The sequence below is a fragment of the Cyprinus carpio genome, chromosome B10, assembly GCF_018340385.1.
Source record: "Cyprinus carpio isolate SPL01 chromosome B10, ASM1834038v1, whole genome shotgun sequence".
Lineage (NCBI taxonomy): Eukaryota > Metazoa > Chordata > Actinopteri > Cypriniformes > Cyprinidae > Cyprinus > Cyprinus carpio.
The window spans coordinates 7,222,952-7,249,031 of NC_056606.1; the positions used below are offsets into that span (position 1 = coordinate 7,222,952).

At 35.2% G+C, this 26,080-nt stretch overlaps 1 protein-coding gene across 1 annotated transcript; it reads right to left on the bottom strand.

The window, feature by feature from the left end:
- Positions 1-211: 211 nt before the first annotated feature.
- On the bottom strand, positions 212-18,172 carry tbc1d10ab (TBC1 domain family, member 10Ab). The gene is made up of 10 exons (XM_042732290.1): positions 17,888-18,172; positions 17,260-17,624; positions 9,124-9,221; positions 8,234-8,340; positions 7,088-7,194; positions 6,881-6,995; positions 5,427-5,492; positions 2,588-2,777; positions 1,498-1,652; positions 212-1,088 (listed from the first exon to the last, which is right to left on the bottom strand). Exons 2-10 carry the CDS (start codon positions 17,460-17,462, stop codon positions 675-677), a joined length of 1,455 nt encoding a protein of 484 aa, XP_042588224.1. The 5' UTR covers positions 17,463-17,624; positions 17,888-18,172; the 3' UTR covers positions 212-674.
- Positions 18,173-26,080: the final 7,908 nt, after the last annotated feature.

The following is a 26,080-nucleotide window of genomic DNA, read 5'->3' on the forward strand; positions in this document are numbered from 1 at the left end:
TTTGTCAGTTAAACATAAATGAAACAGGTCAGATTTCTGCACTTAAAACAAAAAAAAAAAAAACATCAGTTAATTTTTTTTTTATAATTATATTCAAAATGCATGGATTCAAATAGCTTAGAATCAGCATAAATATATATATATATATATATATATATATATATATATAATATATATATATATATATATATATATATATATATCATTCATTTATCTGATAAATATGCATATGTCTATTATTTGGTTCGTTTTTAAACTGTGCAATCCAAATGGATGGAAATTTGAAAAGCAACATCTTAAATTTAGACCTAAATACTTTCTCATTATTTGAATTTAAAATACAAAAACAGACATATGTAGTCTCCTGTGGCAGATCACTCGCTCACTAGTTTAAACAGCATGAGAACATCTTCATTTGGAGATCTGAGAGTTGCTTTTGACTATTTGTCCTTCATTTCATTTCCAAACATGTACATACACATACATCTAATCATGTAAAAAGTTAAAAACCTCATGATGTAGTTCTCTTATGTGATTGTGACTCCCAGAAGTATGTTTTGGTCCAGTGGTGTCATGTGATCTCCCCTTTGATGCCAAGTCCTGAGAGAGGGGAGGCAGATGTTTCTGGACAGTAAACATTCAGCGGTCAGCACTGGCGTCCCTCTTCCAGTGCTTTACAGGTAGGTGTCGTGTTCGACGCTACTGAGACTCTGATTGGAGCCCTGCAGGGGCGTGTCTTTCTGCAGGTGCTGTGATTCGCTGGGTGAGAGGTTGTCGCTCGGTAATGGTGGGTCACTGGGTAGCAGGTACGGATTAGGAGGTGGCGATGTGTTTTTCGTGTCTTTTATCTTCTTAGTTTTTTTCCCTTTCTCCGTCTTGCTCTCGGTGGTCTGTGGTACTTCGACGATGATTGTGGGGTTCTGTTTGAGGTCCTGGCGACTGGGCGGCTCAGCGGCCATGATGGCTTTGGCACCATGCATTCTGGGAGGGGATTTACAGTGCAGCTCTCCGTGGGTCTCCTTCCAGCGCCTGAGCTGAGAGAGATGCTCCTTCTCTATGTCACGCTCAGACACGGCCAGTTCAATGACCTGAAATGGTGGGGATATATGGTTTTTTTAAGGTCAGTAACAATAATAAACCTGTAAAAAGTATATTTAATTTACTTCAAGTGAGGATTAGTACATGGCAAATCAAATTGTACTGATAAAAGCATGCATTTGCCAAAAGTAACCAGCAGGGGGAGACACATACTATGTTTGGCTACTGCTGACTACATAATGCACAGTATATAATGTATGCTGCCTACTATTTATGTTGATAAGCATGTGAAATAGTATGAAATAAACAATTGCAGTGGTGGTAATAGTGCTACATTATTATTCAGTGTGTAGTTTCTTTCAGGAAATAAATATGGATATGTTTCATTATTAATCCATGTTTAAAAATGTTTTGAGTTGAAACTGGAGTACAGCACATAAGTGTATGTGTGGACGATACCTCTTGCACTAGGAAAGCCTCCTGCATGTATTGTGGCTCAATAGACCGGAGCAGCTCCATGGTCTCATACTGGCCCTGACACGCTTTCAGTTTCTCCTGAGATCCCAGCATGCACTTCAGCAGCACCAGGCCCACACGGAAGATGATCTTCACTCCTGCAGTGCACACAGACAAGCATCTCCATTAAACAAAGTTGAAGTGTATCTAAGTTAGAAATGTTTGCACTACTTATATAATTGATTGGCAATACTGCAAAACACGTCTCCTACTTTTTATTTACAAAAAGAAAAAATGGAAGAATGCAAGAATCAAAAAGGTTTTTTTTTTCTTAATTTAACACTTATTTTTTTAATTTTCTTATTTAATTTTCAATAAGTAATTTAATACAAAACTGACTGAATTAGCTTAATTTATCATTCATCACTGTTAAAAATAAAAATTAACAAGTTTCACTGGCAGTACATGTGGCAGTATATATATATATAATAAAAAGTAAGTATGTTAGACTTGCAGTACATATAAAACAAAGCAAAGCCAAAAAAAAAAAAAAAGGAAAATAACATTCTTTAGCAGGTCATATTGATGTCCAAGAGCAAGTATATTTATTTAAGTACATTGATAAAAAAAAATATATAAAAGGAAATAAAGAAGTAAATGTTTAATATTATTTTTAGATTTATTTATTTATTTTTTTTAATTAGGTGTATTGGCATTTTCTTAATTTCTGAATAGGTTTAACTATATGGCAAATAGCAATAATAAAATTATATATGTGATGTTTAAAAAGGAAAGCAACAATAAATAAACGACAAAAAGAAAGAAGCAAAAATAAATAAATACAAATAAATAAATAAAAAATGTAAATTAAAAAACCCTGAACTTTACTAGGACATCTTAACGTCCAAAAGTAAGCATGTTAAACATTTACACTTCCGCTTAGGCATAAAGTTGTTGCACCCTGCAAGTAAAAGTCACAAGTAGCAAGGTGTGAATCCAGTGAGCTGTACAGTTGTTCATCTGTGGAGGGGTGCGGTGTCAAGAAAGGACAAAGTGCAAGCAGTATCTAATTTGCCTTCAGAGCAAGTCTCACCCTCACAGAAGAACATGTCCCACACGCGCAGGACAGACGCCCAGGGCAGCGTCCTGGAGAAGGCACACATGAACCACTCGGTCATGTAGAGGATAGGGTCAATCTTGTATTTCTTCAGATGCCTGTGGGCCACCGGCGACACGCGCTTGAGCAGAGCGAACAGGATCTCACCGTCTAACTGGATGGCCTCCTGTGAAGACAGAGATGAGGAGGAAACACGATGACAAAGTGAAATCTGGGATCTAACACAGTGGATCCATTTCCCTATAACAGCTTTTCATTTTAAAGAGATACACAAAATGTAAATTATATGTGGTGAATGAATTATTTTGCTGATAAGTTCCTATGGTCTGACGCTCTTGCAAATACAACTTATTTACATAAATGTGATAAACAAATTTTGTGACAGAGACGATTAACATGTTTAAAACCGAAGCGGTAAAAGGAAACCCCGATGTTGGTTTAATCTAATTCACTCCTTATCTGCTGCCCACTCTGCTCCTGAAGGTCAGACACAAAAGACCTCACATAAAGCTGGCATTGCACTGGATTTCTGGTAATGGAACAGCGTATTATGCACTATATATATATATGAGAGAAAGATAAAAAAAACTACTGTTTAGGACAACAGCGGGTTTAGTAATACTTGAGACTACACTGGTTCTTTGAGAGCGTAATTAGCACCCTAATACACATCCTAATGAAAGCGACCGGTAACCCTGCACACAATAAAATCTCCACATGACTGGACATTACAAATCAAATATGCTGCAATATATTCCATTTTTGTTGTTATTTTACATTTTAATTTTTTTAAATGCTACAAGTGAATTTAGGCATCACAACATCATAAGTTACTATATGAAAAATTGATATTTTCATATTTGCTACAACCATTATAGATTAGATTTTATGAGGTAGCGTTTTTAAAGATGAATTTTAAGTGAACGTTAGATAACTACAAAGGTTATTCAAAAGTAAAAAAATAGGGAATTAATTATAATCATAAACAGAAAAAAGCGTGCATAATTAAATATTAATCATTAGCCAATCCAGACAATAGCAACCGATACTGATAAACAAAAAAATAGTAAGCCATGTACCAATACATGGTGCATCGTTAACTACACAGTAAAAACAAAACAAAAAAAAATTCTAAATGGACTAATATCAAAATGTTGTTAATGAGTCAACTGTTAACAACTAGTTTAGTTTGATTCTGTACACTGTGGAGATTCATGGGTATCAGTCACTTCACTGAATACTTGCAAGTTAAGAAATAATTACCTTACAATCCATTTTCAAATCCATATCATTTGAATATCACAACTTCGATGTCTGTCAAAAAATAAAGAAGCAAAGGTCCAGCAAGTACACACATTTCCTGAAAACCCAAACTAGTGGATGTTTTGACTACATCATCACTTTCCAAGGAGAAAACGATGGCCTGAGTAGCTTTAAACAGGCTGTCTGTCAGAGATAATAACATACATAACACACGACACACAGTCAAGTGTAAATTTGTTCTTCACTCGTTTAAACTGAATCAGAACGATCAGGGAACTGAGGGAAATATTTCACACAAACTAAAGAAAATAAATGCGATCCAGCTGAAAAACTTGAATGGTAAACAGCGTTCTATGGAAGCAAGTTTCCCCCAATAAAAAAAAAAAAAGGTAACTGTGACTTTATCTCACGATACTGACTTTTTTCTGACATTTACATCTCGCAACTCTGATCTGATTCTGATTTAGAATTTCGTGATATAAACTCGCAATTAAGAGAAATAAAGTCAGAATTGCAAGATAAATTCTCACAATTCAGACTCTTTTTCTTGCATATGCGTGTTTATATCTGTTTATTTTTAGAAATTATTAAGAACTGCTAATTTGTGTGATGTTGTTTTATAAAAAAAAGTCAGAACTGAGAGATGTAAACTTGCAATTACGAGACAAAAAGTCCGAATTTTAAGATGTAGTCAAAATTACCTTTTAAAATGTTTTATTCAGTGGCAGAAATGGGCTTCCATAGCGTTCAACGTGTGGGTTCCTGACAGAAACAGGAAGCTGTGCGGTTTTGACGGATATTTTCTATGCAAACTAAACACTGTGATTCTGACGTTCCCAATTTGAATAGTTTTTAAATAATTTGTATCGATTTGTCATAATTTTGGCAATAGATGAACTGTTAAATGAGTGATCTGGGGATGAGTCCCTGTACTTCGGTCTGACTCTCATATGCTGATTTAATATATTACTGAACAGGAAATGTGATTTTTATAAAATGTAGTTTAATCACTACCTTCTCAGTTGTTCAAAAGACTGAGGCAACTATCAAAGTTCAATAAAGCCTTGTTTCATTTTCCAATAAAAGATGATACATGAAAAACATTTTTATTGTCATTTTATACATTTTTTACCTCTTAGTAGATTTAGACTCTCAAACTGCTTTTTGCATCTAACAAACAGAAGCCATAAAATCCCAAATGAGGTAACTATTGTGCTGTATGAGTCTTGTTGAGACACAGGGCACTTTAGGCACAGTTTAACTGATGAGCCTGGTTAATCAGTTCTGCTGAGTTAGACAGGATGTGATGTACAAGAGGAGCAACCCTTGAACTGTGAGCCCTCTGAACAACAGCTCTCTACATCAGCACATTTCCCTCGGCAGAACAGTGTAGGTGAATGTGATTACAAATGCCTCAGACATCCCACAACAACACGAGAGCATCAGCAGATGGTCAGGGATCGATCGTGTGTTTTATCAGGGTGATTGATTGCTCTCGTGTGAATCTGAGGGTTGACTGAATGGAGGAGGACTGTGTATTGTCTCCACTCACCAGGCCCGCGCTGTAGTATCCAGGCAGGTACTTCTCACAGATCTGGACCAGACCCCAGAATGCATCCTACAAGAGCATGACCATAAAAGAGCAAAAGACCAGAACAGGGTACGAGTTTAAATTGCTTCTGTACTCAAATAATTAACACCACTGAAACTAATAAATATTTATAGTAAAGCAGGGCTGTCAGTCGATTAAAACTGAAAATACCCCGAAAAGATTATTTAAAGCTATTTTTGTTTTAAATGAGGAAGTATTAAGTAGACATTACAAATAGTAACTGTAGAAAGTAATATTTTAATTCAACAAAATTTGTTACACATAAACGTTTAAGCTAAAAACTTAAAAGAAGATAATTTAACTAACTTTTTTTTTCATTCATGCGATGGAAGTCATTGGTAACCAAAACAGCTTTGATACAGTCTTTAAAATACCTTCTTTTATGTTCCACAAAAGAAAGCAAGTCATTCAGATTTGAGTAAATGGTTACATAATTTAAACTTTTTGGGTGGACTATCCCTTTAAAGTTTTTTTTAGTCATTCAGAGTGGACTATCCCCTCTAAAGAAACTAAAAAATTTTGCAGGTGGCGGTAATCAGTCTTCTATTCATTTGATTCTTTCAAGCGGCTGAATCATTTAGGAATGAAGTAAATGGCTCTCTTTATGAATGGGCCTTTGAATCACTGATTCACACGATTCGTTCAAAATGCAGATTCATTCAGAAACGAATCACCGCTGTGTTGCTCGGAGACGCACAACAATTCTACTGTGGCTTTATAGGTAATATTTTGTCTACAAAACTGAGACAAAAACAGACAATATTGTGTTTAAATGATAACAATATTAAATTCCATTAAAATCACATTTACACTCGTATTCGAGTAAAAACAGCACTCGTGCTATATAGCTTATGGTTAAAAATATGAGGAAAAACAGCAGTATTTTTGCCCCAATATCCTGAATTTTGGGGCATACCTGCATTTATGGAATTGTGGCCCTGCATTATATTTGTCAACAGTCAACTGTATGAAATGTAAGATGATGTACAGGTCTGGGGGCGGGGCCATTAAAATATTTTAATCACCTTATTTTTTCATAACTAATTAAGTTAACGCGTTAATCTGACAGCCCTAAATATATTACATTAAAACACATGAAAAACAACCAAATTCAGATGCAACAAATAATCTGCAAATATTGTAATGCATTTTAACTTTGGTTGAAATTATTTATGAAAACATTGTATTACAACATGCATTATGAATATATTTACAATGCATTATATATAAAGGCTTCAAATAAAGTGTTACCAATAATTCTAGTGTTTTATTCTGAGACATAAAAGGGTGTAATAGATAATAAATCAACAAATAAATCAATAAATAATTTATGAGATGCATTCAAAACTACAACAAGGACCATCTGCCAAAAGACGAGCACAATAATGGCTGACCTCAGCAGGCATGTGCATGAGCAGCACTGCGGCTATAGGAGCTTGAGCCTGACAGTAACCCTCCTCTGGTCTGTGCAGCGTGTAGGCCTTCAGCACCCGGAACAAATCCTGCTGCCTGCACAGTGCACACGCACATGACTAAATTATGTTAGAGAAGCAATGGGGTTCAAATGGAGAGGCCTGCAGGTGAAGAGAGGGCCGACTTACCCGTGGCCTCCTCGAGCTACGAACATCTCATGGAATGGAAACTGTCTGTGGAGGTCTTTCTCTATCACATCCAGCCATTTAGGATCTCCAGGCTGACTGTCCAACTCCTGACACATAAAGACAAGTCAGGCTTATTTATATAGCACTTTATACAATACAGACTGTTACAAAGCAGCTAATAAAACATTTAATTCAATTTCAGCTGTAAAGCAGCTCTATAGAAGGCCACAGTGTGATTATTCAGCTCATATCAGTTCAGTGCTGATTCTATTCAGATCAATAACAATGTCAATGTTACAAAGTTGGTGTCATTATTCAGCGCAATTCAGTTCAAATGTTGTTCTCATTAGATTGTGTCAGTGCAGTTAAATGAATAACAGTACTGAATATTATAGCCTTTTAAACCCTAAAACAAAATGATAAATGATTAAAGGATCTGAGTTGGCATAAAAATACATAACGCACACACAATACTGGGTAAGTGTCGATTTTTAGTTTGTAAATGTTAAATATTGAATTAAATGTATATTGATAAAAACATTTCTATTCTTTGTCCACCATCTTGAATAGATGCTTTCAATGTGGTTGTGCACAGTGCATCATGGGATTTCAATCACTGCAAAAAAAAGTTTTGTTTTTTTGAAGGTTCATGAAAGAAGACTTTTAAAATGAAAACAATAATATTGTGAAATATTATTACAAATTAAAATAACTGTTTTGTATTGCAATATATCGTAAAATGTTATTTATTCCTTTGCTATAAAGCTGAATTTTCAGCATCATTACTCCAGTCTTCAGCGTCACATGATCCTTCAGAAATCATTCTTATATGCTGATTTGAACCATTTCTTATCAGTATTAGTGTTGAAAACAGCTATTCTGCTACATGTTTTGGAAGAAACCATGATGCAATTTTTTTTCATTGATGTAAAGACAGTCTAAAAGAGCAGTGTTCTTTAAAAGAGGAATTTGAATAAACACAATACAATTACATTTTTATTGAATTTTAGGTTTTTAAACTAAATTTTAGAAAAAGTGTACATGTCAGACTGCCTTAAAATTTAACTAAAAATGCAGTGTCTTAGAAGGTGGCGTAATTGTTTTGGTACAGAGCAGTGGTGCTATTCAAGGTTCAAATGGACAAACCTGAAATTTTCCCTGATTCTGTTCTTTCTTCACTTTCCCACCAGAGAGATAAAGCCACGCACGACCTCTGAGTGATGGAGGGATGCCCTTCTGACAGCGCAACTTCACTTCAGAGTGACAGAGAGAGACACTGAGCTCATACACTTGCATATTAGGATGAACTAAGACCTTTTGTCTTAATGTAAATATTAAATGAAACTAAGCACCTGCATTCACCAACCAAGTTTATACTTTTTTGTGAGAGAGACGCAAACGGCCACCAACACTAAAGGACTCTAGAGATCATTTAGAGTGCTTGCATAATTCACTACTTCTCAATAAATAAGGCATAAAAGTGTATTTCATTTCTATTTTTGCTTAATCGGATGGTAAAATGTGACTGGAATAATTATGGCTATCGCAAATAATCATGACAGGCCGTGTTGAGCAGAATTACAGAAATTATGCATGAGCTGCTGATGTGGCATCTAGCTGCTGTTAACTTGAGAAATGACTAACTCTGTGCTTTGTCTGCAAGGTTTGTCATTGGAGAGAAATTCAGAATCAAGAGAATCATAAACTAGAATCATAAAAGCAAATGGTAAAAGGACATTTAACATTCTTGTAGAGACAACATTTATGACATGGGTGGCCAAAGGTCAACATAAATAATTTAATATTGAGTTCTGTTGGTGGATATTTTGTGTGGGTCTGGTCATATCTTTATCTGATTCTATTAAAAAGTTTGTGACTTTGGAAGCACACGATGTGAGATGTGCAGTCAAATTCCTAAGATAACATCATGTTGTTGAGCGTTTTATGAACATTAAAGCATTCGCTAAAGAATTTTAACTATTCAAGAACAAAAATAAAACCTGTGGATAAACACAGGTCTGTTTGTCAGATACCAACCTTCTTGTGTTTTTTGGCCATCCACTTGTCCCAACTGTTGAGCATATCCAGCCATTTGGCTTCTCTCTGCCGGAGCACGTCTGGAGGAATATCAGCACTGCATTGAGAGAGAACAGAGAGAGATTAGATCATTTATCTGATATAATATGCATGCAAGCACACCCACGCATACAAATCACACGTTAGCAAATATAAGGTTGGGAACCGAGAACTAGTTCTTGTTCAGAACAGATGTTCATGACATTCTGTTCTCTTAGCAGTAATGGCTCATCTGCACTTTTAAAAAAATACTCTGAAAGTGTTTTCTGGAACACAATCCAGCAACAGAGCATGGCTGTTACTTAATAACTCACTACCTCACTGAGCTGACCAGAGGGCTTGGTTGCTTTCATCGTGCCCCACTTGATTTGAAACGAGAAACCTGTTACCGTGTTATGTGTAGTAGTCAAATATTCATACCTCAAAGATGTACAGAAAATACCTGGAAACAGATTCAAATATAACAATATGGGAATCAGTGAATCTGGATCAAAACTTGTCATTTTCTTTAGCTTCTCATCCCTATACATTTAGAAGCTCATCCTTATATATGTATAAACTCATCCCCATATTAACAAAAATGGGGGTTTATTAAGGTGTTTACGCATCACCATTTTCAACTAAAAATGAAAACTTATGCATTTTGGCTGTTCATTTACACAACAAAGCCATTTTGGGGGCCTGAAAATCCAAACTTTTGCATCCAAAATGTGTGTTCCATCTGTTTAACGTGTGTGCCTGCCACACCGGTGCTCTTTCAGTAAAGATTTCAACTTAATGATGACTGTCAGGACGGGCCTTTATGCAAAAATGGAAAGGCTTGCATGAATTTGTGACATTTACAGATAAGGATATGACTGTTAACTGAAAGTATCTGTCAAAGCGACTGACAGGCCAAGCCATTACACTAATGCATCAGCTTGGATTTCTCATGTTTTGGGCAGCCTGGATCATGTACTTTTCCTGCAGGAGCTCATTCTGTTTTCTCCACTATTTTTAGATGCATTTTTTGTCCATAGAAATGCGTTATTCAGTGCTGTAATTTGATGCGACAGGCTGAAGTTGGACGTGCACTGTGGGCAGACCCAACTAATCAATAATGAGAATCGTTGTCAATGATTTTATCGATTAGTTGTTGCAGCCCTAATCCTTATATAATTATATATAAATAATAGATTTACAAACTCAAACCTATATGTTTAGAAACTCATCCCGATTCATGGAGAAGCTCTTGACCTGATATGTCCACGCCAGCAGTACAGCACTGTTTGAAAAGAATAGCGTGGGTGTCAAATGATCTCACTTGAATCTGAGTACTGTAGGTGTCATCATATGTTCACAGCAGGTTCTTCAGAGGGAAATCCAAAACACAAGCTGCTTCCCACTGTAGAACAAATATCACCTGTTTTCAACTAGCCTACTACCGTCATGTTCAGCAACTTAGTAACAGCGCCTTCAAATTTATTACTTGGTTGCACAACCATAAGAAGAGATGTTAATGTGGGATGACCGTTTTGGACAGTGGGGGAGATCACTGGGGTAAGCAGTGTTTCTGGGAATCTTTCTGAACTTGTGTCCTGTCTGATTAAGTGACTCCAGCGCCTGGGCCTGAAAGGCTTTTTATTACATCCAGCTGACAGACACACCCTTAATATTTAATTGAGTGCATTTATATCAGATTAGAGAGAAAAAAAATGAAATTAAAAAAATAAAATAAAAGAGATTACAGAGATGCATCACCTGCCATAGGGTTGGAGCCTGTTAAATACCTCAATCTCAAAAAGAGCATTAGCAACAGCACTTCTACTGGCTCTGGTCCTGCTTCTGTGCTTTATAACTGTAGTGGTCAGTGGGAGGTGGACTGACTCATGTCAGAGAAGTTACAACATATTACACACTGAAGAATATTTGAACAGTCCCTTTCTTCATCAAATGGGACAAGATAAGAATATAATGAACACAGATTACACAACTCAGTGGCATGATGCTGAATTTTTCTTGGGTCTGTTATTTTATTCAAAAATAAAGGGTATTTTGGCACTTTTTGTTATTTCTTAGAAAAACATTAACTACTTATTAATATATAGGCTAAACAAAAATGCTTTTGTCAGCCACATCAAAGGTGAGCAATATGTAAAAAAAAAAAACACACACACAAAAAAATTATATCATAGAGAGGACCCATGCAGACCATTATGACTGTGCCATTCTGTCTTTTAATCAAGATAATTTGATCTTTTTATGGCAAGGTTCAGTTACAAAACATCATGTGGTGCAACTCTCCAAAAGCTTATAAATTAATAAATCAAGATATTTATAAAAACTACCTTTTACCTTAAAAATTGTTTTTAAAAATACTTAAAATGTGTACACATGGATTTAATGTTTAAGGGAAATATGTTATTACTTTTTATTTAATGGTTACACCAACTGATATTTGTGACGCTGGACCACAAAACCAGTCATAAGTAGTATGGGTATATTTGTAACAAGCAAACAATACATTGTATGGGTCAAAACTATCAATTTTTCTTTTATGCCAAAATCATTAGGATATTAAGTAAAGATCATGTTCCATGAAGATATTTTGTAAATTTCCTAACGTGAATATATTAAAACTTAATTTTTTATTAGTAATATGCATTGCTAAGAACTTCATTTGGACAACTTTAAAGGCGATTTTCTCAAAATTTAGATTTTTTTTTTTTTTTTTTTTTTGTACCCTCAGATTCCAGATTTTCAAATAGTTGTATCCCGGCCAAATATTGTCCTATCCTAACAAACCATACATCAATGGAAAGCTGATTTATTTAGCATTCAGATGTTGTATATATCTAAATTTCAAAAAAATTAACCCTTATGACTGGTTTTGTGGTGCGGGGTCACATTTCTGAAGTCATTCAATTTAAACTTTTCTTAAAAATGGTATAGAAGTTTTTCAAAATCATATGGAATTAACAAATAAAAAAGACTATATTTATTAAGAATGTGGAACAGATTTTGAAACACTTTTTCCTTTTCTGTATTGCAGACACTTGTTGCTTGTGATGGAGGAAATGTTTGATGATTATGGATGAAAAGCATGTTATGAAAGTCCATCCCTGAGATACCAAGCGATCCAATAATCCCCTTGCAAAAGGTCAGTGACAGGACAGGCTGCGTAAACCCTGATGGCTCACGCAGACACGCGGTCTTGAAATGGAAAGCAAATATACTCGCACGCGTGCAGTGTGTACACAGATTACGCAGTCCAGATTGGATTATCGTCAGCGATCAGATTACAGATGATTGCGGTGGTTTAGATCTATGGAACAGAAGCAAGGCCTGCCATTCGCCTGTTTACTTTTCCTGTGTACACAAGGTGAGCAAATTATGTTATGCTGAAAACACAGATACAGTTGAATGGAGACTGGAGGATGGGCTCATGAAGTACAAGAGGAATTGTCTCATAGAAAGGGTTGAGGGCCCTTTGACCCTACAAGTATCATAAGTACTCAAAAAGTGTTTCCTTTCACCCTATAGAAACGTTCTTCAGACCAGTTAGTAGAAGAGGAAAACAGGAAGCACATGACTGCCAAAAAATCCCTTTGCTCTCTTTCCTTGACTGTTCCCTTCCTGGTGCTCACCAACACATAGCTAAGGCTAACCAGACAGACAAACTCTGATTGGCAAAATAAGAACTGAAACTGTCAATGTTAATACATTACACAGATAGTTCAGACCAGACTATAATATTCTGATTGGATGAGTCACATACAGAGCGAAAAACCATCCGAAAACAATTTATGGCCACAGATTCCAGTCAGTTTGAAAGAAAAAGCTCCTCTCAGAGCACATCAGAAGATCCAAACACAGATAAAACTCTGTTATGTGCGTTCCAAACATGAACTGGTGCACTAAAACGCTCCCCCGAGGCTTGGCGCTTGGTTTCATCTCCATGGCAGTAGTAAACAAATGGAGGGAAACAAAAGCAAACAGTGAAATGTCATAAGAAAGTCAATAACTCTCTATAGAGAATTGTCATTGTCAATTGTGCAGACAAACTGTCCTTGCAGCATGCGCACAGCCCTCTTTCTCCAGCAGCCTTTAATGTCATTAAGTATGAATGATATTTTTTGTCATGATGGTTCACAGTAGTCACAGAATCCTCAAAGACCTCTTTTATACAATATCGGATGGAAAAGAGAGAAGAAAATGGTATTTTCTAATAAAAATGCACAGAATTTTTCCAAGAGACAAAGCCAAAACTAATGAAATCCATTTCTTATAGCTGAGATGGAGCATCAGCAGATTTCTGAAAAATGAATTTTTAAAAGTACTACACTTAAATGTGTTTAAAAAGTGATTTTTTTTTCATGTTTTTCATGTCAGCATCATTACTCCAGCCTTCAGTGTCCCAAGATCCTTCAGAAATCATTCTAATATGCTGATTTGCTGCTAAAGAAATATTTCTGATTATTATCAACGCTGAAAACAATTGTGCTGAGGAATTTTTTCAGGATGAATAGACAAAACAGAAAGAATAGAACTGAAATGACTTTAATGAAAAATAATTTAAAAAAAAATAACATAACTGAGCCTTTCTTAAGTAGATGTGTATTCTGATAAAATATTTTTTGCCAAGTAATATGTAAATTGCAAGTATTTCATTGTATTATACAAGATGTGTTACATGCCAAAAAATTACATAAGTGAAGACACAAGGATCAGCAGATGTGCATAAGCTTTGGAGTTTCTGTGTGGGCCTGCTAATATTCATCAGAGTTTAAAACAGACTGCATGGCTTAGAAAGATGATTTGATTTGTTTTTTATTTTATCAGCAATTAAAACTATTTAGATGCCTGCCCGCCACACTGTTGCTTGTTGAATGAACTGAATGAGTCACTGAGAGGTTTCATTTCAAAACTGAAAACACTTGCAGGGAGGTTCTGCCAAAACAAATCAATGAGCAATTCTGAGTGCTAAAGGGAGTTCACAGCATGAGGGGGAACTCCTGCATGAGTCTCAATGAGAGACTGGAAAGAAACACACTGTTGTACAGGGAATAAGAGATATTTTTCATGTGAACCATAGAGGACAGATGTTCCTTTCTGCGATTAATTCAACAGCAGATTAATCTGATCAGTGCCTGGTTGCTTGGCCAAACAGAACCACATTGTCCAGAGTCATTAGAGACACTCATGTAAGTCAACACAAAACAGACATGTGTTTGTAAATGCTGCAGAAGAGGAGGATGCAGGCAATTTACAGGATCATCTAGCGAAAAAATAAGAATTTGGCATGAACATTAGTTTGTACAATATATGCAGGCATAAGACTAATACACTACATGCCAAAATAAATTCATACTTTTATTCAGCAAGGATGCTTTACATTGTTCAAAAGTGACAAGAAATTGATCACGTAAAAAGATATTTCTTCTATTTCTAATAAATTATTTAATTAAAATGCAACAGAAAATTTCTATAAAGAATCCTGAAAAAAGTATTTTTACAAAAATGTTAAGCAGCACAACTGTTTTCAACTTTATTAAAATGCAACAGAAAATTTCTATAAAGAATCCTGAAAAAAGTATTTTTACAAAAATGAAGGATCATGTGACACTGAAGATGAGTAATGAAACAGAAATCAATTACATTTTGTTGCCCTCCATAAGTATTGGAACATTAAAACAAAATTGTTCTGTTTGCTGTTCAAGAAATTTAAATAACTTAAAAGATGAATATGAGACAAAACTACAGAATGTCAATTTTATTATTGGGGATTCAACACAAAGATTTTTTTACCAGCTAAGAAGATCAGCACTTTTAGAGTTTCATCTCCCTATCTGATGTGAGCATAAGTATTGGAACAGCTGCCTCTAAGGTCTTTCTAAGTGATCAGCTGTGACCTGTTACATTAATTCTCCAGATATTAAAAGCAGGGAATGTGGCGACATTTATATTCATTGCTTCTGCATTCTAAGTCTTGCATTCGATGATGACACACACAAACCAGGATGAAGACGAGGAAGCCGACTCTGACAGAAAAGCAAGCAATTTCATGCTAAAAGAAAAGAGGAAAATAGAACTATAGGAAAAACAAAGGGCATAGAGAAATCAAGAGTTTAAAACTACAGGCCATCAGCAACCAACGACGACCATCGAAAAAGCTGTGAAAAGGTAAAATACACGTCTGTAAAATCTACAACCTCCGAAAGCTGGGCTGATGCTTTTCAACTAGAGAATTTGACACAGAATTACAGAAGCTACACAGCAAGATGCAAACCTCTGATAAGCACCAAAAATAGAAAGGCAAGATTCTTCACAAATGTGAGCCAGTAGAGTTTTGGAACTGAGTTGATGGACCGATGAGACAAAGATTTACCTTTATCTAAGTGATTGGAAAGCAAAAGTGTGGAGAAAAAAGGGAACTGCAAATGATCCTAAGCACACAACCTCATCTGTAAAGCCTGGTGGAGGTGGTGTCATGGCATGAGCATGCATGGCTGTCTCTAGAACAGGACCTTTTCATTTTAATGATGACTTGATGTATGATGGCAGTAGCAGAATGAATTTGGAAGGGTACAAAACCATCTTGGCTACCAATATTCAAGATGCCACCAAACTCAGAAAGCACTTCATATTGGATCAGGACATTGACCCAAAACACCCTGCCAGTTCAGTCAAGGACTTTATCAGGGCAAAGAAATGTAAAATCTTAGATTGCCAATATCAATCTCCAGATTTAAATCCGGTTGAACATTTATTTCACCAGCTGTAGAGGAGACTAAAGATAAAAACTCCCCAAAACAAGCAACAGTTTGTATTGGCTGCATTAAAGGCTGGAGAAAAGCATTTTAAAGCATAAGACTAAGAGTCTGGTGATGTCTATGGGTTGCAGACTCACTGCTCTGATTGCATGCAAGGGATCTGCAACTAAATATTAACTTTTAATCTTTTACATTTGCCTTAAATTCAACTGTTCCAATACTTATACTCACATCAAATAGTGGGATGAACTCTAAAAGTGCTGTCCTTTTAATTTGGTAAAACACGTATGTGTCAAAAGACCTAATAATAAAATGTGACATTCTGTAGTTTTGTCGCATATTCATCTTTTAATCATATTTGCAAATGTCTTAACTCCACAGCAGGGAAAGCAATTTTGTCTTGTTCCAATACTTATGGAGGGCACTGTATATTCACATAAAAAACAATTACTTTAATGTATTATTTATATTTATTTAGAAAACAATTACTTTATTTCATAATATTATTTCACAATATTACAGTTTTTTTCTATATTGAAATCATGTCCTGAAATCTTGTCAAAAACATAATGAAGGTTTTGTTAGAATAAGATAAATATTTTAAAATATTTTTTAAAAATTGTAGGTTATTATTATATTATGTTAAAAAATTGTAGGGAGAAATAATGAAGTATACTTTAGCTTTTTTTTTTTTAATTTATTCAGGCCTTATTTTTTTCTGAGTTACTAAAATTTGATTTAACTGCATTTCAACAAATGGCAGGAAAAGGAGAGCAAATGATGCCAAACAGACAGAGCTAATAATATTATATAACAACATCTGTTCGGTCTTACGTGGATGGAGGAATGAGAGCTGACCAAGCACTTCTCAAAGCTAGTCAGATTAGAAATACTCAGCAAGAACAAACACTGGGGACTTCAGTGGTGTTATAGACCTGTCAACTCATCTGTGCTCACATGGACAAGAACGAAGTCCCGCAGGACACTGTCCTCAAAAACAATTCAGAGTCCACTCCATGAAAACACTCATGACGGTGTGAAAATGTGACAAACTCCAATAAAGCATAGCATAAAACAGTATGCTTCACAGTAACTTTCATGAGTATGTCATTATATAATGCTTAATCACTAGCTCAAGGGCTTTTGAATGTGTTTGCAAAAGTTTCACATTTATAACTGTTGTTCATGATGAGTATTATATAATGCAATAATATCTGTTAATGTTATGAATGAAAGAGTTACTAATACATTCATATCTACTCCATATCACCTGTTTCTATAGTATAAACAGTTTAAGTGGTTTGGTGTCATTATTTTACCTCCATGAATGTAACTGCCACTTACTTTTCTCCTGCGCTTTGTTGAGCTCCTCCTATGAATCCGTATTTGTCGGTCTGGATCTCCGTGTTGGTGACGCCGTTGAGCTCAGGGTCCGAGCCCAGGGAAGAGCTCTCGTGCTCGGCCAGACTCTCCACCGTGCCCCGCTGACTCCTGCTGTCCTTCCACTGCACTCCGTTACCCGACTGAAGCTTAGACATGCTGAACATGAGCCCCAAACGCGATAAACTCACTTGCTTGTGGCCCAAGCAAGAATAAAGTGTGTGGTTTGACACACAGATGGGGGATTTCCTCCTGCCGACCGCCTCAAACTATCAACACACTGAGATTTGAGCCTCGCAGCCTCCAGGCATACTAACGATGCGCCATATCTGATGGAAACGACATTAACGTGAAGTAAAACTCAGGTTTAGATGACCCTGATAGGCCATTGTGGATGTTTACTAGCTAACGTTACATTTACAAACGACAGTTTGACAGAAGACACATTTATATAAAGACATAATATAAATGAATGCATTAAATTAGCTTAGCCAAGTAACGTTAATAATACCACTCTATCTGGAAAAAAAAAATAACGTTAGCGCTTGACTGGTAATTTATTACGGATCAAAGTGAATGAAACTCGACTTACTGTTTGTCTTCTGACAGATTCTGTCAAACAAACCACAGTTTGAAGAGTTATAAGCTAGCACGCTAACCCGACGTGAAAAGCGCAGCTTGACAGCTCTCCGTATTCACGAATAAAACTCGGACTCGCTGTGTTGTAAAGTCAGCATTTGTGTCATGTTTCTGACGCCATCGTTTTAATCTTATTTGATATAATCTGTGTTTACGAGCGTTTGTTTGTGACTGACTGACTGGCTCGTGCTAAAGTGGCAGCCGCGAGCTTTAAGGAGGCGTGGCTGATTATGCGCAGTACAGGCGTATCTTAGTTTATGAAGCCCAAGTGCCACCTACAGGCCTAATATGTGACGTCTGGGCTGGCGAAATGGTGACGTCAAAGGACTTTATTGTATTATCAGTTTTGATAATTATGCAGCATTATGAAAATGTCTTATGCTCATTAGGCCTGTATTTATTTGATCCATAATAAAGAAAAAAATGTAATATTGTGAAACGTTATTACAATTTAAAATAATGTTTTATATTTTAATATACTTTAAAAATATCATTTATTTCTGTGATGCAAAGCTGAATTTTCAGCATCATTAATCCAATCTCCAGTGCATGATCCATCAGAAATCATATGCTAATTTATTGTCAATGTTGAAAACACTTTTGCTGCTTAATTTTTTTTATTATTATTATTATTATTTTTATTTTAATTGTATTATTATAAAAAAAAATTGGAACCTGTGATACTTTTTTGGGGTTCACTGATAAATTAAAAGTTAAAAAGAACAGCATTTATTCAAAATAGAGATGTTTTCTAACAATATCAACCTTTGCTATCACTGTTTCTCTCAATTTAACAACTCCTTGCTGAATAAAAAAAATATGAATTTATAAAAAAAAATAAGGATTTTGAATGGTATTTTGTATTGTTACAAAAGTTATATGTTAAATAAATGCTGTTAACTTTTCTTTTTTAACTTTTTCTTCATCAAATAATCCTATATAAAAAAAGTATCACAGGTTTCCGTAACACTGATAATAAATCAGCATTGCATAAAATGTGATGCCCCTGATGAACTCTCTGCACCTCTCTTTATCTTAAGTATATATGACGAGAAAAAAAAAACAACACTGATAATAAATCAGCATTGCATAAAATGTAGTTTAAAGTATATATATATAAAATATATATATATATATATATATATTAAGTGTTTTACATTCAATCAAATCCTATTTTAAATGCCCCTATTTTACATTTGAGCCCCTGCCCCTGGCTCAGCTGTAAAAAATTGGGTAAGCCAGTTGAAAAAAGTTGTCAAGTGCTTTGCTGTTGGAAAAAGAATAGGAATCGTGGAGGATGCCAGGTTTCCTGCAAAATCCTGCATAGATATTTAAGATATTTAATTTTGAATAAAATATCCCATTCATTGACAACTATATAATCATCAGATCTTTATAGCTTGTTGATGATTCTTGATTTTCAGTCAAATACATGCTGTTCTGCTGTGTATAAAACAAAATGCATGAAATGGTTATTGTGTGCATGACTTCAACATCAAAACAAGGTGATCCTGTCCCAGCAGCAAATGTTTCCCCTTCTCCATATTTAAAGTTTATGGTCTGCACAACTCAGAAACTTGGGTATAAAAATGATAGTAGAAAGTAGAAAATATGACAAAGGCATTCATGTCCAATTTCCAAAAGTCATATTTACAATAAATAAATAAATAAATAAAAATAAACTGGGGGAGCCTGTGAAGGCAGCATGAGATAAGGTGAGGATGCCATGGTCAGTTGTACTTTTTGATAAAGGTTCAAATGGAACGCCATTCAGATTTGCATTTAGTTAGCAATAGCATGAAGGGAAAAAAGAGCACTAGCAAGGGGAACATTAGCACTAGTCAGTATTGTTAGTAATGTTTCTTCATTACTGCTTGCTATGGCGATATGACAATATATATGTCAGCGATGATATAAAGTGTAAATCAATTGAACTTTTTCATTTCTATATCATTGTGGTATGCAAATATATCTGTGGCGCTTTTAGTGGGCAGGAGCTATTGACACATCAGAGCAATAAAAAATAAATGAGTAATAAGCAGCTTTCTGTTTTGTGTGTATCCCAAGACAAAGATAACGATAATGCTAATAATAAAGATATAAAGTTCAAAAAGGGGCATACTCACACTAGGCACAGTTGCCTTGTAGTAAAGCCCAAGTGCGATTGTCCTTTCGGTAACAGATATCAGAGGTTTATTACAGAGGCAGCTGAGGTTAATGGTGGAATTTGCAGCTTTACTCACAAACTACAATACCTGTTCATCAATAAGATGAGAACCAGACCGATTATAAATCTAAATGTACTCAAAATTAAATTAATTGGAAAGTGTCCAAGCAGTAATAAAGTTTTTGCTGTCATAATGCATAGCACATACAAATAGTGCATACAAAAAAATAATAAATTAACTTTTCCATGCTCCGGCACAGTTAGCGGTCACACTACATGTGTACCACACCAGAGCCACCTCTTCAAGCGGCCCAGTGCATGGTTAAACAAACCGCACTGGACACGGTACAGAGCAGTCACACTTGTGAAATGAACTGGACTTTGGGGGTCAATCGCGCTTTAGCATGGATCAGAGCCCCTACACCCTTTAAAATAAAGGTGCTTCAAAAGGTTCTTCACAGCGATGCCATAGAAGAACCATTTTTGGTTCCACAAAGAACCATTCAGTCAGAGGTTATTTAAAGAACAATCTCTTTCTTACCTTTTTATAATCTGAAGAACCTTCTTTTGCCACAAAAAAAAATCCTTTTGTGAAACAGAAAGGTTCTGCCGATGTTAAAGGTTCTTTATGGAACCATATATTATATATATAGACAAATAAAAATATATATATATATATATATATATATCTATATATATATATATATATATATATATATTTTTTTTTTTTTTTTTTTTTTTTTTTTTTTTCAGAACAATGAATGTTGTCAATGTTCACAACTGCATTGTATTCTTACACTCTTAGAAAAGATGTGTTAAAAAATTACACACTTTGTGTAACTGAATTTTTTTTTTGTTCACAAATGTATTGTATTTTATAACTTTTTTTACACATATTTATGTGTAGTTTAAAAATCAACACAACTTGTGTATTCACAGCATTTAACACAGTATGTGTAAACCAATGTGCTTAACACTTTATGTGTAGGTTTTGTAGCTACAGAAAATAACTAAAGAAAATAAAACAAACAAATGTTAAAGCAAAGCAGGCACACATTTAACAATAATTATCAAAACTGATAAAAAAAAAAAAAAAATCAAAACTCGAGAAACATGCAATTTATTTTGAGGCCCCTTTTGTCCATGCACTCATCAAGAAATATGTCCATATTATCCTTATAATAGAATTGAAAAAGAACATGTTATTTGGCCAGTTGCTGGTCATTAGCCATTTCGGCCTGCGAAAGCTGAAGAAGAGCTTCTGGTCTTCCTCTTTCAGTTGGAGGAACCTCAGTTCTTTCACCAAACCTCTGAAGACACAGAGTTTTTTCTGCAGCCATCCAACTGCAGTGTGGAGATCTTTTTTATCATTGGCTCCTGAATGTAAGGTGTACAAACAAATGTAATGAGGTGTTGGAAATACCTTCAATAATACTGTGCATTCAGTAACACATAATACTAAAAAGTCGTGAGCTTTAGTCAGGATGTAGCAGGCATTATCAAGTTTTGACTGTTTCTGTACCCCTATTTGAGATATAAAAACATACCCTGCTGCAGATTTCAGTCTCCTGCTCTCCCAGCACTTGCACACAGTGAGGAGATGTTTCCTGTGAAAAAAATTATGGTAATTTGTAGTCTGCTGGACAGAATAAAAAGTTAGCGAGAAAAGGATACCTTTCAAGAGCAAAATTTTCCAAGAGAATGAGGCACCACCATTTTAGTATTAGAGGAAAATCAAACTGGCAAATAAGGAAAAGCAAATATTAATATATCATCAAATTGAATTAGGTCTCAACTATCTTTTTAAACAACAGCTTACAGCTGTGAAATCAAAGGGCATCTCAAGGACCATGTACAGAGAATACTGAAAAAACTATTTAATACAGAGGTCAAGGAAAGCACTTTAGTTTATCCATTCTATTGGAAACGAAGTTATATAATCTATTTGATCTAATTAATCACAAACTACATTTGGCTGTGAAAATACTCCAAAAAGAAAGAAATAATTTATTTGATTCAACATAAAATGTATTACATGTTTAGACTACAAAGTCCTATTCAACATAAAAGAAGATAATTTGAGAAACATCTCAGTATTTTCATTCATGTAATGGAAGTCGTTGGTAACCAGAAGAGCTTTGTTACCAACAGTCTTCAAAATACCTTCTTTTGTGTTTCACAAAAGAAAGTTAGTCATTCAGGTTTGAGTAAATGATGACATAATTATATGTTATGGGTTAACAATCCCTTTAAAGTTGTTTTTCCCCGTTTCTTTAAATGAAATAATACTCTAAATAAGAAACTAAAACTGCCAGCAGGTGGAGGTAAATGTCTTTGTGAGTTTTTTTTTAATATATGAAAGTTTAAATTTTGGCAGGTGGTGTTAAAAGTCTTTGTGAGTCATTCATTAATTTGATTTGTTAAAACAGCTGATTTTTTTCAAAACGCGGATTCATTCAAAAAACTAAACAAGGCTGTGTTGCTCTGAGATTCACAACAATTCTGCTGTGGCTTTATAGATAATATTTTTGTTGGCAAAACAGATCAAAAACAGACAATACTGTGTAAAATTGTGTATAACACAATAATATAATTACACACTGTCATATATAATATATAATACCCAATAATACAAACCCGATTCCAAAAAAGTTGGGACACTGTACAAATTGTGAGTAAAAAAGGAATGGAATAATTTGCAAATCTAATAAACTTATATTTTATTCACAATAGAATATAGATAACATATCAAATTTTGAAATGTCATGCCAAATATTGGCTCATTTTGGATTTCATGAGAGCTACACATTCCAAAAAAGTTGGGAGAGGTAGCAATAAGAGGCCGGAAAAGTTAAATGTACATATAAGGAACAGCTGGAGGACCAATTTGCTACTTATTAGGTCAATTGGCAACATGATTGGGTATAAAAAGAGCCTCTCAGAGTGGCAGTGTCTCTCAGAAATCAAGATGGGCAGAGGATCACCAATATCAGAAAGGAGTTTCTCAGAGAAAAATTGCAAAGAGTTTGAAGTTATCATCGTTTACAGTGCATAATTTCATCCAAAGATTCAGAGAATCTGGAACAATCTCTGTGCGTAAGGGTCAAGGGCGGAAAACCATACTGGATGCCCATGATCTTCGGGCCCTTAGACGACACTGCATGACATACAGGAATGCTACTGTAATGGAAATCACAACATGGGCTCAGGAATACTTCTAGAAAACATTGTCAGTGAACACAATCCACCGTGCCATTCACCGTTGTCGGCTAAAACTCTATAGGTCAAAAAAGAAGCCATATCTAAACATGATCCAGAAGCGCAGGTGTTTTTCTCTGGGCCAAGGCTCATTTAAAATGGACTGTGGCAAAGTGGAAAACTGTTCTGTGGTCAGACGAATCAAAATTTGAAGTTCTTTTTGGAAAACTGGGACGCCATGTCATCCGGACTAAAGAGGACAAGGACAACCCAAGTTGTTATCAGCGCTCAGTTCAGAAGCCTGCATCTCTGATGGTGTGGGGTTGTATGAGTGCGTGTGGCATGGGCAGCTTACACATCTGGAAAGGCACCATCAATGCTGAAAGGTATATCCAAGTTCTAGAACAACATATGCTCCCATCCAGATGTCGTCTCTTTCAGGGAAGACCTTGCATTTTCCAACATGACAATGCCAGACCACATACTGCATCAATTACAACATCATGGCTGCGTAGAAGAAGGATCCGGGTACTGAGATAGCCAGCCTGCAGTCCAGATCTTTCACCCATAGAAAACATTTGGTGCATCATAAAGAGGAAGATGCGACAAATAAGACCTAAGACAGTTGAGCAACTAGAAGCCTGTATTAGACAAGAATGGGACAACATTCATATTCCTAAACTTGAGCAACTTGTCTCCTCAGTCCCCAGACATTTGCAGACTGTTATAAAAAGAAGAGAGGATGCCACACAGTGGTAAACATGGCCTTGTCCCAACTTTTTTGATGCCATGAAATTTTAAATCAACTTATTTTTTCCTTAAAATGATACATTTTCTCAGTTTAAACTTTTGATGTGTCATCTATGTTGTATTCTGAATAAAATATTGAAATTTGAAACTTCCACATCATTGCATTCTCTTTTTTATTCACAATTTGTACAGTGTCCCAACTTTTTTGGAATCGGGTTTGTATAATTGTATATATAATTGTGTTATATTGTAAAATATAACATAATATTGACTTCTTATTTACTGAACTCTTGTGTAAAATCACATTTGGGACAAACAGCACTCATGTGATTGCTCTTGCTGCTCGTTTGATATCGCTTATATAAATATGAGATAGAAAATAACTCATACAGGAGCATTTTTTGCCCCAATATCTTAAATTTCAGGGCATAACTGCATTTATGGAGTTGTTGCCCTGCATCATATCAAAGTCCCTTATTATAGTCTTTGATCATATTTGATCATTACACACACACACACACACACACATTAATTTCTCTTCCTTTTCCTCACCATCAACATGAAGATCCAGCAGTCAATGGAGCCAGCCAGTTGTTGTGGAACATTTTAAAATAATAGAATATCATTCAGTTACTCCTGGAATAAGAATATGACAACACATTGTTTGTATTAGTAGCTTTGGTTTATGAAAAGCCTTATAAATCTCTCCTTGTTTTTGATCATCTACCTAATCTATATACTATCTGATTAAATCGTTATTAAAAAAATGCTGACTTGACATCAACATAGATCAAAACTTTGAAATGATCCAAAACACTACGTGGCGCTATGCTTAGTAAGATAACGTTTGCTCCGCCCACTTCTGTGTTCACCATTCAGGTAAGCACTGCAATAAAACTCACACTAAATCATTAATTCATTACCAAATCAAGCATTCTTTAGTTTATATTTTAGCATTATTTTGATCTTTCATTAGGCAGAAGACTCTCTGTCATTGCAGTCCCACATGACCAGGAAGGTACCTAATATCAGCTCACAGGTGGGTTAACTTCTGTAAGATGGAGAAAGATCATCACATAGTGGTTTCTCCCATGTGTCTTTGTATGTTTTGGTCTCAAATAGCTACAAACTGAAGGCTAAATCCCCAATTGGAGTCTTTCTCTCTATGGATCTCAGCATCTTTGGACAGAATTTAGGATAAGTATTAAAATTAAATCTGGCATAATTTAGTTTACAGTTCAGCTGAAATGTTTGTATATGTTATTGACAAACTGTTACTTACAATTATGTATTATTATGTTAGAGAAAAAAGGTTTAAAAATGTAGGTTAAAAAATAAATTGACACTAATTTGGAATTTTCTCTTTTTTCCGTTTTAACATAGTGTTGGAACCCGGGATCTCCACTGAAGGACTGAGTGCATTTGTGTTTGTGGACACGCATACAGACCAGGGAACATTCTGATGTTGTCAGTCATGTTCTGAGCAGGATCCAGTCTTCGGAGAAGTTCATTTATTCCCAAAGGTGGACAAAAACATTGTGTTGGCTTTTAAAAGGCTACTTTGATAATGACTTTTACTCCTGTGCTGTGAAAACGATGGAGGAGTACAGACAATGATAATAAGAAATGTTTTTTGAGCATCAAAGAGACTTCTTTCAAAATACTTTCGGCCACCAGTGTACATCAATCCAGCAAAGTTTGGAAAGTGAAATGATTACGAAGGTGGGGTAATGTGTCATGTTATCTAATGAGATGAAAAGAACTGTTTTGGCCTGTGTTGGACATTTCCCTTTTGACTGCTTAAAATTGTATATATATTCTGCAGTTCTATGAATGTAATTCTTGATTTCATCATAATAAATATTTTGACAATAAGCTAAACAACCAATGATTTTTCAATTCATTTTGTAGTGAAGGACAACACATAATGTGTTAAATTATACGTTTACACATCTTTGTGATAACCTTTCTGACACATTTACTGTGTCAAAATCATCAACACAATGAATGAGTAAAAATTAACAAAACAAA